Source organism: Micromesistius poutassou, assembly GCF_964030765.1.
Source record: "Micromesistius poutassou genome assembly, contig: SCAFFOLD_2386, whole genome shotgun sequence".
NCBI lineage: Eukaryota > Metazoa > Chordata > Actinopteri > Gadiformes > Gadidae > Micromesistius > Micromesistius poutassou.
This window is the reverse complement of record NW_028177453.1, coordinates 99,483-117,714: the sequence shown is the minus strand read 5'-3', so window position 1 is coordinate 117,714 and position 18,232 is coordinate 99,483. Positions and strand designations below refer to the sequence as shown.

At 46.3% G+C, this 18,232-nt stretch overlaps 3 protein-coding genes across 3 annotated transcripts; 1 reads left to right on the top strand and 2 right to left on the bottom strand.

Moving 5' to 3' along the window:
* Positions 1–34: 34 nt before the first annotated feature.
* LOC311376122 (regulator of MON1-CCZ1 complex-like) lies at positions 35–3,060 on the bottom strand. Its single transcript, XM_084491004.1, has 4 exons — positions 2,854–3,060; positions 846–922; positions 615–699; positions 35–142 (listed from the first exon to the last, which is right to left on the bottom strand). Exons 1-4 carry the CDS (start codon positions 2,950–2,952, stop codon positions 110–112), a joined length of 294 nt encoding a protein of 97 aa, XP_084347130.1. The 5' UTR covers positions 2,953–3,060; the 3' UTR covers positions 35–109.
* A 2,029-nt stretch (positions 3,061–5,089) lies between these two features.
* LOC311376120 (cystatin-B-like) lies at positions 5,090–5,876 on the top strand. Its single transcript, XM_084491002.1, has 3 exons — positions 5,090–5,247; positions 5,341–5,442; positions 5,568–5,876. The coding sequence occupies exons 1-3, from the start codon at positions 5,167–5,169 to the stop codon at positions 5,694–5,696; spliced, it is 312 nt and encodes a 103-aa protein (XP_084347128.1). The 5' UTR covers positions 5,090–5,166; the 3' UTR covers positions 5,697–5,876.
* Positions 5,877–12,101: 6,225 nt separating this feature from the next.
* Positions 12,102–17,097, bottom strand: LOC311376115 (queuine tRNA-ribosyltransferase accessory subunit 2-like; the record flags this gene model as incomplete). Its single annotated transcript, XM_084490999.1, has 3 exons — positions 12,102–12,749; positions 13,998–14,115; positions 16,803–17,097. The coding sequence occupies 3 exons, from the start codon at positions 17,095–17,097 to the stop codon at positions 12,506–12,508; spliced, it is 657 nt and encodes a 218-aa protein (XP_084347125.1). The 3' UTR covers positions 12,102–12,505.
* Between the last annotated feature and the right edge of the window lie 1,135 nt (positions 17,098–18,232).

Here is an 18,232-nt window from a genome sequence, read left to right as displayed (position 1 = left end):
TTAATGGAACGCAACTCTAGTTGAAAGTAGCGAGGCTAGGTGAAATAAGCCCGGCTTTGCCTTTAGCTTGGTTGATGGAATACCCCTCTAGTTGTAGAGATTGCTGGTGCTAGGCTAGTGCAAGCCGATGGGATCTGCTAGCCTGCAAATAAAAACAGTTTTACCCACTCCACAGTACACCCGAGGCAAACCAATTGTAACGCCAGACTATCTATGTAAATGTCTGTGTTGATAGAATAATGTTAGAAATAAAACTACCGGTACCCTTTCATCGCATTGCATTTAGTTTATAATCCCTGTAGTTGGAAGCAGGCTACGGCAGCGATAGGCTGATATTACCTGGAGTACGCTTCTCTGTTTACGTTCTGCGGTAATGAATTGGTTGCTACACCGGAAGCCAAAGTGAAATTCCGTCGCTACTGAGAAAGTAGTCCCTCAAAATGTAATGTGCTCATTGCGATACAAGGATAGTTTTATTTCTAACATTATTCTATCAACACAGACATTTACATCACATTAAACGTGTTGAAAACGGTCTCCAATGCTAAATAACACACTGGCTCACTTAGAAATAGTGCTTAGCGTCTTACACCATAGCAACATAACTTACTTACCACAGATTTGGAGGTTCTTTGAACGGCCAGTATTTTATTTCCAATGGAGAACTTAATGCACTTGACCTCCCCTTTGTCCTCCATTCTGTTGACGAGACCAGCACATACTGTGATTGCCATTTTGGCAAGAGAAAGTTAGCAACCAGCCTATTAACCAGACACATTGATACAGGGTTAGAAGGATGTAATCCATGCCCACGTTCCAATCATGATTGGAACACGGAAAGGTACCTGAAGGCGATGGAGTTCTTGTCATCGGGGCCTTTAACCACAACCCCGGTGGCACCACCAGAACGCACTGCAAACACCTGGAGACACAGTCACACAGGACCTACCGAGATTAGCGTTAAGCTAGGGTAGAGATCTAGAGAAACCAGCCAGAGGAGGCTAGATTTTGAAAGCATCTAACCGGAAAATCTCGACCCTTCCTCCAGGCCGCCATCCCAATTCTTCCTCCAGGTCACCAGTCAACCAAAACACACAACTAGCAGGGTAGCTTTGGCAAAAAGGTCAACCTAGCCTTCTGGAGGACTGTAGTCCTGCCCTGAGGGCACCAGGGGGCCTAGCCTTCTGGAGGACTGTAGTCCTGCTCCGAGGACACCAGGGGGCCGGGGAGGTGGAGACAGAGAGGGAAGACATAGAATCGGTTGATCAAACAGGCTTATTACAGCCTGTGACAGCCAGATACCTGCTTTTTTGTTACTTTTTTGTCTGAATTATTGAAGTTGAATGACTGAATTACTGAGTTATTGATTGTTGTCGGGATGTAAAGCAAAAATGCTTCCGAAATGAATTGCCTAGCTTAGCTTTAAAAACGTACAGTGCAATAACAAGTCATGCTGCGATCCATTTCTATGGTGCGCCCGCCCGTACGAGTCATAAGGTGTAATGCTGCTATCCATTTGGCCTTTTATGCTGGTACGCCGTCCTGCTCAACAAGAATGTGACGTAACGTCCTGGCTCTTCCCACCTTAAAAGTGTTCCAGTAGTCCTTTGTGTGTGACGAGTGGGAGAATAATGGACGCCTGGAGGTGGCAGCAGTAGTAGCAGGCTAGTCATTGTTGTTAGCAACATTAGGCTCTTTAGCAAACCAGCTCGAAAACAAAACTTTACATTGTATTGCATGCACAGCAAGACCGTGCAATGCATACATTGGTGACTGGATTAAAGCATAAATGTAATCTAGTGTGTAAGAGCAGTGTACATCGACATTAAAGACACCAATGTGGAACAAAGAGAAAGAAAATACATACATACATACAAACTTTATTAACTACGGGCGCAGCCATCTTCATTCGTTGAGCGTCACGGGGATCTATCGCTACTCGGTGTACTCATCACAATCGCCAGCGGGAGCTTGGTATCCCCAAAGAAAAGGAGGCGTGCCTCAATGCCACAATGCATCAATGCCGCAAGAAAGCTTGGAGATCCGACTGGGATGGTGGGCGTACCAAACAAATGGATAGCACCATTAATCTCCCAGTTTTCTTGCGGCATTTCACGGAGGAACGCCCCCTTTTGGTCTGTCCCACTCGGATTCTGAGTTCAGTGATGCTGCGATCCATTTGTATGGTACACCGGTACGTCCGACCTGCTCTAGCGAGAACATGATGTAATTTCCTGGCTTGCAGCACTTATAGCGTTCCAGTTTGTCGTTGGCTAGTCATTGCTAGCCACATTAGTCTCTTTAGCAAACCAACACGAAAACAAACAACACAACTTTACATTGTATTGCACGCACAGCAAGGGGGCGTGCCTCCGTGAAATGTGCGAGAGAAAGCTGGGAGATTTACACCTTACGACTCGTACGGGCGGGCGTACCATACAAACACGTTGGTCATTTTAATGTCGATTGAAATGCTCTTACACACTTGATTACATTGCTACTGTATTCCGGTCACCAATGCAGGCATTGCAGCAAGACCGTGTAACACAATGTAAAGTTGTGTTGTTTGTTTACGAGCTGGTTTGCTAAAGAGGCTAATGTAGCTAACAACAACAATGACTAGCCAATGAGAAACGGGAACGCTATAAGTGCTGCAAGCCAGGAGAGTACGTCGCATTCTCGTTAGAGCAGGTCGGACGTACCGGCGTACCATACAAATGGATCGCAGCTTATTAAATCTTGTCCACAGCCTAGGATCTGATCGATATATTCATCATGTCCAAAGTATCTGATCGATATATTAATCATGTCCACAGTATCTGACCGACCAGTACTAGCTCAGCGTTAGCCTACCTGCTTGTTTGCTTCGTCGAAGAAGACGTTGTTGACGCTGGACGCATGCTCGAACTGGACCGGGCTCTCGCACAGTTCCAGGTAATGCTCCTCACTCATCGTCCTCTTCAATGTGTTCGTCGTGCTGCTTCAGGACCGTTATAACATCTGTATTAAGAGGTAGTGGCTCACTGGTGCTCTAGTGCCAGACTGTCTTCCGGGTGCACGTCGGTGTCATGTGATGCAAATCACATGATCAATGGCCAGATGGCTGTTTCCCAGGCCCAATTCGGAAAGTCAAATCTCCCAACCTTTATGCCTCCTTTCCTTAACCTTTGTGTAAAACGTAATCTGGTCAAGGAGAGATGAAAATGTGCCTCCTTTCGAACATAGGAAAAGACAGCACTGTTTAAAATGAATTCGACTCCACTTTTCCTAACCGACGTCATTGCGCGACGGCGGGTATTGCTGACCTCTAGCGTCTCTAGCGTGAAACTACAATTTTCCGAAAATGGACTACAACAAGCGCTCTTTCGATACATGCGTTCTTAAAACCAAAGTTAATTTCCCCCAATTCCTTTTCCCCATGGGCGAGATAAACCAGACTAGGAGTCTTTACTTGTTGTGGAAGTACCAGAGAGTCGGAGAACCCGACGCAGTCTGTAAGATTCATAATATCAGAGAATACCCCCGTCAGTTCGGCCGCGGCGCATGAATGAATAAAGATCGTAGTTATTTTACAGCCTCGTTGATGAGAAACATTTAGAAAAACATGTACATTTAATTCAGCTTTGGGTTAAATCGAAGAGTAGTGTGTATTGAATGCATGTTGATGATGATACACTGGGGTAACTACATTGGCATGACACCTTGGCTTGGCTTGCTCCATTTTCTGTGCCAGCTTTTTAAATAAATCGCCGACCCGAAGTGAGTCGACTGAAAACGACTGTCTACTGAAAACATCTTTCTCTCACCGGAGCAGCCCCTCCCGCCGCCCGTCCGTATACGGCATTCCCCGCCGCATCGCAAGGAATGAATAAAGATAGTAAACACGTCGGGAGAAAGAACAGATGACAGATGTGCCCGAAGTTACTACTTTACTCCTCGTTGATGACCCACATTTAGAAAAAACATGTAGGCCTACTTAGAAACATTGTTTGAATCGAAATGAATTAATTTATTGCTGGTGAGTAAGCACATAATATACACCATAAGAAAATAAAATGCCAACTTAACATTTAACAAAGACTACTGGGGGCAGTTAATTTCAACATCAACATAAGTTTAGCCTCATTTTTTTTTCACACGTGAATTAGGATTCACCCAGTCGAAACTAGATGGAAAAAGTGTGTAGTTCAAAACGTGACGCAGCTTTTACTTCATCGCACGTACAGAGTTTGTTATGTACGATCATTCAAAAACCTCATGTTATTTCCCATAGACATTTGACCAAGGGAACCGGAGCCTCTGAGACTGGACTTATTCTTCAGAGATTCTTCAGAGGGCTATTGTATTTGTACAAAACGGGTCGAGCCACCCACAGAGGGAGAGGTGAACAAGACGCACAATTGTTCCTTGTCATACACACCCAGGTTGGGTGTGTCTATTCACCAAATACAACACATTTTCAATTCCCTCCTTTGAAATGCTATTTTGAGGAATAATGTTGCAACACTCGGTGATAAAAACCGCTCCTCCACCCCGTGGTTGCCTCTCTGGCCAGACACGAAGGCTGGCTTAGTGGTATCAGGGGCTGGCAGTGATTGCAGTTAAAGTGCTTTGTAATGAGAAAATTAATGCAGCAGAAGAACAAGTAGCAGATCTTAATAGATTCAGTAATAAGAGCATTGCACTAGTTCAATCTGCTGGAGACAATAAAGTATAGGCCACTGCCACTCATATTTTAACAGAAGGGCAAACACAGTAACGGTGAGTCGTTGCGACTAGTGACGCGCTACAAATGAATGGTGATGTAGTACGTCTAAGCAAAGCACGACCCTACAAGTGAGGTGGTACGAGGCCCCGAATCAGCAGAACCGGTTACCATACCTTACATTGCCGTACACCCGGCCAAGGTTGCCAGATTTGGCGGGAAATCTGGCCCAATCTGGCAACACTGCCACCACCACGTAAACGGGCTGGATTGGAATCCCCCTGCTACGCAACCACATGGATGAGTCACATGACCCGTGTCACGTGGTCCGACGCACACACGTGGATGAGTCACGTCACATGACCTGTGAGTCACGTGGTCCACAACACCCCTTTAAGCGTCAGTGTAGAATCTTCCTGGTATACTGACACTTCTGTCTGCAATTTAATGTCATAGCCACCATGTCTCCCCAGCCTATGATGTGCGGAGGAACCACCCCAGACAAGACCGCGACCCAGGAGGTCCAGGACCTCTGTGACACGGTGAGTGAGGAGGTGATGGTCGGACTCGGAGGATCGACTTTGAATATAAAATGTTCGGATGTCGTTGTCTAAATGTTATTATCTATTGAACAGGTTAAGGCGTCCGCTGAGGGAAAAGCGAACAAGTCTTATGATGTCTTCCTGGCCAAGTCATACAAAACCCAGGTGGTGGCTGGAACCAACTTCTTCATCAAGGTGGTCCCCTGGCCGTGAAACGCATTGTTCATGTATTTATGTCGTAAGGATCGATTGAATGTTCTTTTTAATTGGTAGCATTATCTGACACTAACTCTTTCTGAACCTGGTTCTTTCTCACGAAGGTCCATGTGGGAGGAGAGGACCACGTCCACCTCCGGGTCTTCAGGGAGCTGCCGTGCAACGGCGGGAACGTGAAGCTGTCCGCCATGCAGGAGTCCAAGTCCCACCAGGACCCCCTCGAGCATTTCTGATCCAACGCTACAAATATTGGGGGGGAAAGTGCCTATGATTTTTAAACATTTTTTTTTTAAACACGACTAGTGTTTATGATTGTTAAATATGTGTTGTCATGACTTGGTTAGAGCCTCAGTCAATGCAGTGGTATAGTACTCGCCATACACTCGCCATTCTAATAAAATAAACCAGTTTCCATAGGATAGCTGCTTTTTTCATTGAATAACTGAATGAAATGTGTACCACAGTGTTCCTTCACACCCTCGATCACAACGCCCTTTTAGAATATTTATTTTCCTCACACACTGAATATCACTTCCTGACTTCTGATGGTGGGAAAACGAATTTAACTACCAATGTATTTAATAATAATGACATCTGTCACAAGCTGCATCAAAGCACCCAGAAAGGATCACTTGGACTAAAGAATACAATATCAGATGTATGGTAATTGCTATAAGTAGATAAGAACATGTTATCATAAGCAAACCATGGTTTGTCCGCAATGGGGCACCAGCGCACATCCCGTCTTTATCCAACCCGGTATCACGCAATTTCGTGCTCATGCGTACGAACTATCTATCTATTGAATCGTGTCCCAGAGCACGATTGTCCGACTTTTTTCGTGCTACACAGAACGAAATGTAAACCAATGCATTCTGAATGGGATCGTTTCTCAGATTTTTTCGTGCTACACAGAACGAAATGTAAACCAATGCATTTTGAATGGCAGCGTTTTTCAGACGAGAGACTATGTGTGTGCAGACAGTACAGTGCACCTCTAGTTATATATAGGCTATGTTAATATTTCAGATTTTTTAAGCAGACCTCCTCAAAAACTGAAACGAACATGCTCCACAGAACGAAATGTAAACCAATGCATTTTGAATGGGAGCGTTTCTCAGACAATTAACGTGCTTCACAAAACGAAACGAGAGAGAGGGGGGGGGAAGAGAGTGAGGCTTCAGAAGGGGTGTGCGCAGATAGTACAATGCACCCTAGTTATGTTTATGCCAAAACTACAAATGCATCAAAGGGTAAATGTAGTGTATTAGGGATACAACTGATTTCCCTGCTTTTAAGAGCAGACCTCCTCAAAAACATTTCGCACATGGAGCCATTCTCCATTCATCAACTCATTACTTTAAAGTATCATCTGTAGCATTACTTTTTCCACTACAGTACACAATTGCATACTCGTTGGTTCACAGTACACATGCATAACGTCATAACGTAGGCTACATAACAAACGCCAAATAAACGTCCTGAAATGCAGTAGACCTATATAAGTAAACTTGGCTAATACTTGGCTGACGACTTCTGATGGCTAAAATAATATAGGAGCTAACGTTAGTTTGTTGACGTTAACGGTAACATTAACATTACCTGGCATGAGCATAGACATTCATACAAGGACTAAATTACAGAATTAGCCATTTTTATTTAAAACATTGTCTTACCTGCCATCGACGTGCGTGCATCATCTCGCTGTCTCTTCTTTTTTCTCTTATCCGCCCCCGATTCTTGATGCCTTTTCGAGGCCAAGTCCAAACACAGGTGTCTGCCAAACTTGAGAATGATCTAATCGAACATACCACTGGGATGTGGGGGAGGGGGGCACCAAGGGGAGAGACAGAGGGCCGCACAGGAGACGCATCTTTTTCTCGAGCAAATGTTACTTTTGTATTGCTATTAACACGTTTTACACATGTTCATTTTAAATATATCGCGTTATTATGATTATTATTATGATGATGATTTTTTACGAGACCGATTTTTTGGTGCCCCCCCCCCCAGACACTTGGTGCCTACGCTTGGTGCCCTACTATTGGTTTACATTTCGTTCTGTGTAGCACGAAAAAATCAGAGAAACGCTTCCATTCAGAATGCATTGGTTTACATTTCGTTCTGTGGAGCACGAAAAAAGTCAGACAATCGTGCTCTGGGACACGATTCAATAGATTAACGTTCTTGCGCATGAGCACGAAATCGTGTGATACCAGGTTGTCTTTATCCGTTCTTTATAAGATCCCATGGCATGCTACTTTATGGATGCTTATATATAGGTGTTAGTGGGCCCCTAATACAGTATTTGAAGATGTTCAAGAAATTCAGCCTTGGTACAGAATTACAGCCACTATGAGCCAGTCCCGCAATGAGCTGCTCTCCACAAACGTGCCGTTTTTAGAGGCGGTGTCAAGGTGGAGGTTGGGGGTGTGGCCCTGAGCAGCTTGCGGCCACGGTACCATGCGCTAGTGTTTACAGTGGAACACTGAACACTCCGGGTGCTCCGGCGGGAGTCCTGGAGCTCTATATCTAAATAATATCACATTATATTTAGATATCTATATAATATAATATATATATTATCATGGTCAAAAGCTGTTTGCGCCTCCGGATGATATTATGAATCTCAAACAACTGCGTCGGGTTCTCAGACGCCTCTGGTTCTTCGACTTCCACATCAATCAGTGCGTTTACATGACACTCAAGAAAGTCGACTTGGCTTAGTCCAACTATGATTGGATTACTAAGATGCATGTATACACCTTAGTCGAGCTATACTCGAATCGAATTGGGTTACTCATAGTCGAATTAAGACCCCTAATGCGATTCATAGTCGAGCTAAGGTACGAGCTACGGAGTCAAATTGGATTATGCATTGAATTGCATTCTGCGCATGCTCGAGATCTTTTCCTGGGGCCGTGAGCCGGAAGTAGAAGGAAACGATAGTCAGCTTGTTGTCGCCGTCAGAAAACGAGAAACGGCGATTTATTTAAAAAGGTGGCGCAGAAGATGGAGGAAGCCGGTGAATGTAGTTACCCCCTATAAAAATTGTGTCCCGACCGCGGGAGTGCGCATGGTATGCATTCATTAAAGGTGGAAGCACACACTATACGCTTCAATTTCACCCAAGACTGAATTAATCTCACCAAACGATAATTTCCCACTTTACCTTTAGCACATGATATTTACAACCCTTCTGACGGGACATTTATAACACATGGACACTGGCGATGAAGATGCAAAGAAACTCCAAACGTACTGCGATAAGTACACCGCATATCTCACACCAAAGTCTAACCCGATATATGCAAGATATTGCTTCCACGAGAAGATGTAAGGGCAAGGGGAGACTTTCGACCACTTCGTCACTGAACTAAAGCTGTTATTGAAAGATTGCGGATATCCAAACGGTGACGAGACTGCATCGTTTTCGCTACAAACTCACAGAAAGTGCAGGAGAAGTTGCATAGACACGGTGCAGAGCTAATGTTAGACAAAGCCATAGACATTGCGCGCTCTCACGAGCTAGCGTAAGCCCAACTCGAAGAGATGGTCAGAGGTAGAGACCTCAACAACAACGCTGTACACGCCATAGGCAGAAGACCCAAACACAAACGAACACACAAGTTCCGAACACAGACGGCCACACGCGATTTCCAAAGCCAGGCCGTGGGAGCCCGCCACAACACACAGGCAATGTGACCGATGCGGAGGCTCGCACATGACCAAAGATGGCGCCTGTCCAGCCAAAGGCAAGCAGTGCATGAAATGCAAAAGGCTGAACCACTTCAAAAGTCTGCAACCTCCATGTCAACCCGCACGCCGAGTACCGCTCGCTCTGCGAGATAGACTGAAACAGGAGCTCGACAAGATGGAAGAGAGCATGATCTGTGATCTGCAGAGTGACAGAGCCCACAGAATGGGTTAACATCCTCGTAGTCGTAGAGAAGCCCCAGACTGGTAAGCTGAGAGTCTGCCTGGACCCCAGAGAACTCAACAAGGCGATCCAAATGCCCCACTACCCCTTACCGACTTTAGAAGATGTCACCACTAAGCTTGCCGGAGCAAAATACTTCAGCGTCCTCAACGCCAGGTCAGGCTACTGGGCTATTAAACACACAGTCGTCCCTGCTGACAACATTCAACACTCCTTTCGGCAGATACAGGTTCCTGAGGCTGCTGTTCGGAATCAATTCAGCCCAAGACAAATTCCAAAAGCACGTTGACGAGACGTATGAAGGCTTCCCAGGCGTAGCCGCTATTGTCGATGACATACTCGTGTTCGGCAAGACAAAGCTTGAACACGACCACAATCTCAGGGCCATGCTGAGCCACACAAGAGAAAGAGGGGTAAGGCTGAATCCCGACAAATGCCAGATAGGTGTGTCAGTGGTCAGCTACTTCGGCCACACGCTCGAGTGAAGGCGTCAAGCCAGACCCAGCGAAGGTGAAGGCGATACGGGAAATGCAGCCACCCACAAGCAGAGGGGAGTTGGAAACCATCCTCGGGATGATCAACTACTTGGCCAGGTTCGCACCACGTCTCTCCAAGGTAAATACACCACTACGTCAACTATTAAAGCACCCTGTGCTTGCGTACTTTGACCCTCAGAAATAACTGAGGCTCCAAGTAGATGCTTCAAAATGTGGCTTTGGCGCTGTCGTGCTCCAGGACGAAAAACCCATTGCCTATGCTTCCAAGTCACTCAACAGCACTGAAGTGAACTACGCTCAGATAGAAAAGGAACTGTATGCAGTTTTATTCGGCTGTAAGCGTTTCCACGAGTATATGTACGGCCGGAGAGTGATCGTAGAGTCCGACCACAAACCTCTAGAAGCAATCCTCCGAAAACCGTTGGCTGCAGCAACACCGCGGCTACAGACGATGATACTAGGGCTCCAGAAGAACAACATCCACATCATCCACCGGCCAGGGAAGGACATTCCAGGGGCCGACACCCTGTCCAGGAAGTCCTTGAATACCAGGACAAGCCTAATGGAAAGCATGGAAGCACAGGTACACACACTCATCAGCACTGTTCCAGTGAGTGACAGCAAGCTATTGGAGATCAAAGACGCGACAGCACATGATGCACAACTCACTGCGCTTAAAGGAGCCACAAAGGCTGGATGCAGTGCAGCAGCATATGCCAGGAAAGACATAGTGCCAACCCCAACGAACGCCTGCTGTCACAACGTACCCTAGAGACCATGGCAAGTGGTAGGAACCGACCTTTTCACATGGAATACTCAAAACTTCATTGTCATTGTAGATTACTACAGTAGATACTTTGAAATGGAGCGACTTACAAGCTGCACCTCACCTGCAGTAATCACCAAACTCAAGTCAGCGTTTGCTCGTCATGACATCGCAGGGACAGTCATCAGCGACAACAGACCATGCTACAGCTCTGAGGAGTTCCGCCGCTTCGCAGACGCGTGGGATTTCACCCACACCACCACATGTCCGTGCTACCCACAGAGCAACGGCTTCGCCGAAAAGACTGTCCAGGCAGCGAAGCGCATCCTGGACAAGCAAAAGCTGAAAACTAAGACCCCTACCTCGCTCTGCTGGAGTACAGGAACACTCCAGTGGACAACTTCCAGTCACCTGCCCAGCTTCTGATGTGCCGACGACTACGCTCCATACTCCCAGCGACTGGCAGGCAACTGCAGCCACAGATAGTACCCCAAAAAGCCGTCTAAGACAGGCGAAAGGCATGCCAACACCGCCAACAAGCGTACTTTAACAGAGGCACCAAGCCACTGTCTTACCTACCTGTCGGCACACCCATCCGTTTCCATGAGGATGGATCCTGGAGGCTTGCAACGGTAACCCGCACACACACACACACACACAGGAGCTACCACATCCAGACAGGAGATGGATAGACTCTCCAACGCAAACGCTGGCACCTCAGCGAAAGCAGAGACACGCCAGCCACCAGTGACACACAACATGCAGACACATATACTCCAGATGTGTCACATGCTGGTCGCAGACCACCTGCGACCAGCAAACCAACAGCCCAGCTACACAACAAGGTTTGGCTGCACCTCCAGGCCAAGACAAGTTCTCGACTTGTAAAGGGTGTAGGCGGATCGCTGCCCTAAAAAAAAAAAAAAAAGGAATGTACCTGTTATGTTTGAAAAAAAAGTTACCTATTATCTTTGAAAAAAGAGAAAACAATAAGTTCACTTAAATACTACTTGTATGTGTGTTAAATACTACTTGAATGCAATGTTACTTGAATCCTACAAACCTTGCTTTATAACTTGAACACTATTGGATTGATTGCACTCATGTCATATGACACTTAACTGCAGTCTTACCTGTTTACATGCAGCAATGACACATCTAATGATCAAAGAATGTATTTTTCTGATTCCTTAAGCACTAAGTGCTATGTTCACCAAATTTCTCTTAGGTGTTTTTTAAACACAATTGTTGTGTTAATACATTTAATGTAATTTATCCTAAGTGCTTTAAGCAATGTGTTATGTTCACAAAATAATATTGTGTGTTGTAGCAGGCCCGTGGGTGTGGGGTTTCCACGCCACCAAGTCAACTAGAAAAAACCAACACACACACAGTTTAACGTTACGCTGTTTTATTTACCCACGTAAATAAAACAGTCAATCAATACTGCCAACAACAAACAATGCAAAACTCTCGTCACCTCGTTGTCTCCCTAGAACTCAACTTCTCCTCTCCTCCCCGCCTCGTTGATCACTTGAACTCTGCGTTGGGCTCATGTGTGGCCCCCTGGGCTGCCTCCACAGACCCATCCCCTGTCCCCGGGGGCCCCTTTGGGTACACAGGACAGACAGACTGGCAGACCATCAAGAGAGGCCATGTGGAGACTTTTGTGTTGGTACTAGTGGTTTTAGTTCCAATGCTCAACAGAAAGCAGACCGGGGGGGGGGGGGGGGGGTAGGTAACGGGTAGAGAGTACTGAATGTGGGGTAGCGGAAGAGGGGATATCTGTCCTCCTCGGACAGACCCGCTGTGGCTCTCTGGTCATCTCCCTCCTGGCCGTTATACACCACCCATTCGTTTGCTACGGAGGACTCTCGTCTTGAACAGCTCCAGCTGGTCGCTAGCCAGTGCGGCTCTCAAGCCCCTGAAGAAGGTGGTGTACTGGGCGGTGTTGTGGAGCATCAGCAGCACCCCCGCCAGCAGCTCATTGGTCACCAGCAGGTGGTGCAGATAGGCCCTCTGGTGGTTGGTGCAGCAGTAGCAGCCACAGCCCTCCACCAGCGGTCTGAAGTCCCCCCGGTACCTGGGAGGGGTTGAGACACAACACACAGGGTGGTCTTCTTTAGGCCAACACTCTGCAGTGGCTTTGAGGTAACCGTAATATTTAGTTATTTTTTTAACCCAGGACCTTTGAGCAGGGAGGGATTCACACCCTAAGCGCTAGACTACCGTAGTCTCAAAATCAGACCTTAATTACTGAACACAAGCTTGTCCGGCCCTAGGAAACTGTAAAAGGTTTGTAAAGGTTTTAAATCCAAACAGTCTAGCATAGGCAATGAGGAAAAAGACTCTGATAGCATCATCTACCACGCAAATTTGTTTCTTTCTGTAGAATATCTCTGTCACGAAACAGAAATCAAGGCGTCACTCCGCCCCACTCTGGTCTATCTTCCCCAGAAGTTCTGCTGTAACTTAGTAGGACTGCTGGAACTTCTGATCCAGCAGTCCTACTATGTTTCAGCAGAACTTAGTAGGACTGCTGGATCAGAGGTTATGCTGTAACACAGTAGGAATGCTGGATCAGAAGTTCTGATGTAACACAGTAGGACTGGTGGATCAAAGGTTCTGCTATAACACAGTAGGACTGCTGGATAAGAAGTTCTGATGTAACACAGTAGGACTGCTGGATCAGATGTTCTTATGTAACACAGTAGGACTGCTGGATCAGATGTTCTGCTATAACACAGTAGGACTGCTGGACCAGAGGTTCTGCTATAACACAGCAGGACTGCTGGACCAGAGGTTCTGCTATAACACAGTAGGACTGCTGGACCAGAGGTTCTGCTATAACACAGTAGGACTGCTGGACCAGAGGTTCTGATATAACACAGTAGGACTGCTGGACCAGAGGTTCTGCTATAACACAGCAGGACTGCTGGACCAGAGGTTCTGCTATAACACAGTAGGACTGCTGGACCAGAGGTTCTGCTATAACACAGTAGGACTGCTGGACCAGAGGTTCTGCTATAACACAGCAGGACTGCTGGACCAGAGGTTCTGCTATAACACAGTAGGACTGCTGGATCAGAATTTATGCTGTAACACAGTAGGACTGCTGGATCAGAATTTCTGCTGTAACACAGTAGGACTGCTGGATCAGAATTTCTGCTGTAACACAGTAGGACTGCTGGATCCCAGATTAAGACAACCCTAAAGAGAAGATTCACTACTGTGCGGTTTGAAGGTCATTCAAAAGGAGACTCGCTCTTAACAGAGAAACCAGACTGACTGAAGCCCCACGGTGGAGGTGAGTGGACATAGTGAGACTCACTTGGTGTCCTTCAGATCCATCTCGAAGGGCGTCATCGTCTCTGCTCCGTCTTCCAGCTCAGCATCGCCGCTCCGCTCGGGCTGCCATGTCTCATCCTGCTCCTCACCCAGCTCTAGCACTGAAACACACACACACACAATAATAGTTTGTTAATGTCTGCGCCTCGGTCCTTGGTATGCTCTACCTGTCTATTCTTCAGTGTGATAAGTTAGATATAATAATGAAATGTCACTGCTGTGAATGCTTCGTTGATGCATTGAATATAAATCATATACAAGACAAAAACCATTTAAAACTGTTGAAGATCATATTTCCCTTTCTTTTCTGCCATATTTACAGCAGTATCCCTTCAGTACATAAGTTATGATGCCTTCCCACTGCTGGGATAGGGAAGACTAGCGACAGCTAGGAGGACAGAATAATGCAAATGGATGACCACCTAAACAGATGTAGAGAGCTCTCCCCCCCCCAACAGGGGGAGGTTAGGACAGTGGATAATATTGACTCACACAACCTAACATATATATCAGAAACAATATCGTCTTATTAGCACATATATATAATAAGAAGACCAGTGACAGTTAGTGACTGATGTAGGATGTTACCAGCTGGCCATCTACAAGCCAGAGACATTAGAGAGGCTCACAAAGGGCCCGTCCGGCCCTCAGCCTCATAGTCAGAGTCAGGGGCCCTCAGAGTCAGGGGCCCTATGAACTGAGAGATCAGAGGATCAGAGGAAGAAGCCTGAACGAGGCCAGCTGAAGGAAGGAGGTTGGTCCGACCCAAAGGAGTTCCACGACAGCCATGCTGAGAAACACGACGTCCAGAGGGCTTCAGAACACGGATCAAGCAGGAAGCCACGTTGACAAAAAGTAAAGCGGGAAATAGCGCACCAGAGAGACGCGTTAATGAGTTATTACATGAAGGAAAAGGCGTCTGTGAGTAACTGGGGGTGAGTAACAACTCAAACCAGAGAGATAGGAGTACCATCATTTCTTGGCACTTGGAGGGGTGCGGGTTGATTTCCCATGCAGGGGACTTCAACTTGCGGACCTCTCTGGAGGGACGCAGGATGATTTCCCATCCATTGGATTATTGTATGTTTGTATGTTATTGTACCGTTATTACCCAAATATATGACCATAATTGTTATAAGCTCGGATGACTCTTTATTCTACCCAGTTTGGTCAGTTTAGACAAATGTGATTGACATGGTTCCGGAATTCCCACCACAAACTTGGCATCAGAAGTGAGATCGCCGCTCTCCTCGAGGACCTCAGAGCGGACGCATTGACTGACTGATCAAGTAAGTAAGTAACGAGTAAGTAACGACGGTGGACCTGTTCGCATTGGGTGCCTCCGATTCGAAATAACAACGGTGGACCTGTTCGTAATTAACTTATATATTATATTTTATATATCTTATATTATATATATATTTGGAAAATTGGAATGTAATAGTTAGGCTATCAACCTTACTTGGTGCCCTACGCGCAGTGCGTGTTCTGTGTGTGCGGAGCGCCGGCACTGGCCGAGATTCACAAAGGCAGTATTCGTAATTCATTTATATATTTTGTAAATTGTAAGGTAATAATGTAATAATTACCAACCTTAATTGGGGGCCCTACGCGCTCTGCGTATGGGGAGCGGCGGCCCTCATCGGCAAGAAATCACTTCATATATTAAACGCAAAATAAACAAACTTTAACAGTGAAAAATCGAATTTATTCTGGTATTACTCCTGATGAATAAATGTAAATACTGTAATCAGAAATACTTCAATCAGGCTAGCATAACAATAATGTAGAACAGAACACCCGACATCAAAACGGCCAAATACACGAAAAATAAGTTAAGTTTCGTTAAGTTGTAAAACTGCAAAGTCAACTCAAAAGATGAACAAGCATAGGCCTACCTAAAACACAGGCGCTAGGCCACATGCAGGAACGAAAATGAACGAAAATAATCGCAATGGAATTATTTAGTAGCCGAACATTTTGAGAAAGCAGCTAGGTGCGGGCTTGTGGAACGGAGAGAGAGAAGAGAGCCAAAAGGCAGTCTCATCAACCCGAGTTTTTATTTAGGAACAACAGCATGTCCACATGTGCTGGGAGGAGACGAGTGCGGAGCCTATTGACTAAAACACCTGCAGCGGAAAAAACCCGCTCAGCAGGGACAGACGTGGCAGGGATGGAGAGGTAGGCCTACGCCTTCGCGACACGCGAGAGCTCGGGGTATCTGTTTTGATTCCTTTTCCACCACTCCAGAGGGGCTTGATCAGGGGGAATGCACTGGTCCTGTGAGTATCTCTCCAGCTCCGTATTTTGGTCCGGTGCATTCAAAAAGTATTCTTCCCCGAAAAAGTCTGCCATCGCTGTGCGGTCGGCGTCTGCCCTACGTTGTTGCTTGTCGGGTAGGGGCGCAGGCTGTGGTGGATGTGTGGATGGTGGTGATGATGGTGCTGTGCTAGCCTGAGCATTTTCTTCGAAATTTAAAAGAACAGCAATTCTGTCTTTGACGGCATCTTTCACCTGTCCGATGACAAGAGAAAGGGAAGATATATATATATAATTTTTTTATGTAGCCTATTTATATATAGGCCCATAGGCGATATATATATATATTTTTTTTAAATATACAGGCCTATTGTTGATCACAAATAGCAGCCTTTGCTATAAGATAAAGCTTGTATGGTAATCTTGTGGCATTTAGACTTTAATCAAGTTATGCAAATCGTTTGATTTCTCCTACAGGAATAACATAGGCCCTATGCTAACCTAATATTGGGCCAAAATAGAAACACACAAACCTCTTCAGTAGTGAATCGCATGTGCTTGTGTCGCGGGTCCAGGTAAGAGGCAATGAGTGCTACCCTCTGCGCTGTCTCTGTGTCCTCAGGGGCCATGCGCTTTCTTAATGACTCCGACACTGTGCGCTTGAACTCTGTGACTTTGCGTGGCTCATCTGCAGATTGAAGCAGGTGCTTTGAGAGCAGTGTTGTGGTGACTGGATAAACCATGGAGATGGACACGTCTGATTCTCCGCAGAGCGCCGTTGTTGCCATCTTCAGTGATTTCAGCACCGGGATCAGCTCTTCCATAATGTGCCAGCTCTCATCTGTTGGCTCTAGTGTGCGTGCATCTGACAGTTTGGTGAACCTTCTGTCTGACAGCACTGCCGCAATGGCCCACCTCTGTTCATGGAGTCGTTCGAACATGTCACAGATCGAATTCCACCTGGTGCGGCAGTACTGTATCAGACGATGCTGAGGCAGATTCTGCTGTTCTTGCTTGGTTCTCAGGGCCTGACTTGACACAGTGCTGTGGTGGAAGTGGGATACGACTCTGCTGGCGGCTGCAACAACATGGCTTACGGCATTGACTTTGAACCCATCATTTATTGCCAGCTGTAATGTGTGGGCAAAGCACGAGCTTGAGTCCCACTCCAGTAGCTGTGGGTTGGCTAGTAAGATGTTACTTGCATTATTGTGAACACACGCAATTATTTTCCCCTCCAAGCCCCACTCTTTGACTGCTGTTCTCAGCCCCTCAGCTAGATTTTCTGCTGTGTGTCTCTCTGGCATCGACCGTGTTTGTAAGACAGCGCTCTTCATTTCCCAATTTTCATCAATGAAATGACACGTTATTGTAACGTACGATTCCACTGCGAGTGAGGTCCAGGCGTCCGTGGTAATAGCTCTGTCCGTTTTGGCTAACGCATTGCGAACAGACTCTGAGCATTCAGCATGCATCTTTTCGAGACGCGAGGTGATGGTTTTGCGACACGGAACCGTGTACTCTGGCTCTATGTATGCCATTAATTCTCGAAACCCCCTCCCCTCTACTGTACTAATAGGCAGCATATCTTTAGCCACCATGTTGGCAATTAGGGCAGAAGTTTTTTCGCTGCGGCTTCTGTCACACTTGCGAGCGTGAATAAATGTTGCCATGCTTGATTGGGTGGGTCCCTCATCTTCGTTTACCTTAGTTGGATGCAACTTGAGATGCGATAGCATCGTTGACGTGGAGCCATGGTAGGATAATTTAGTTCCACATATCACACACTGGACACGATTTTCTTCTATTTTCTTGAAGTGTGCCCAGGCGGAGCTTTTGCGGGACTTCGACATTGTTAGCCTCACAACAGAATAGGCCTACACTCTGTAAACGTAATTACACAATGCGCTGTTGAATGACGTTAGACTCTCTCCCCGTTCCACACTATTCCACACTTAA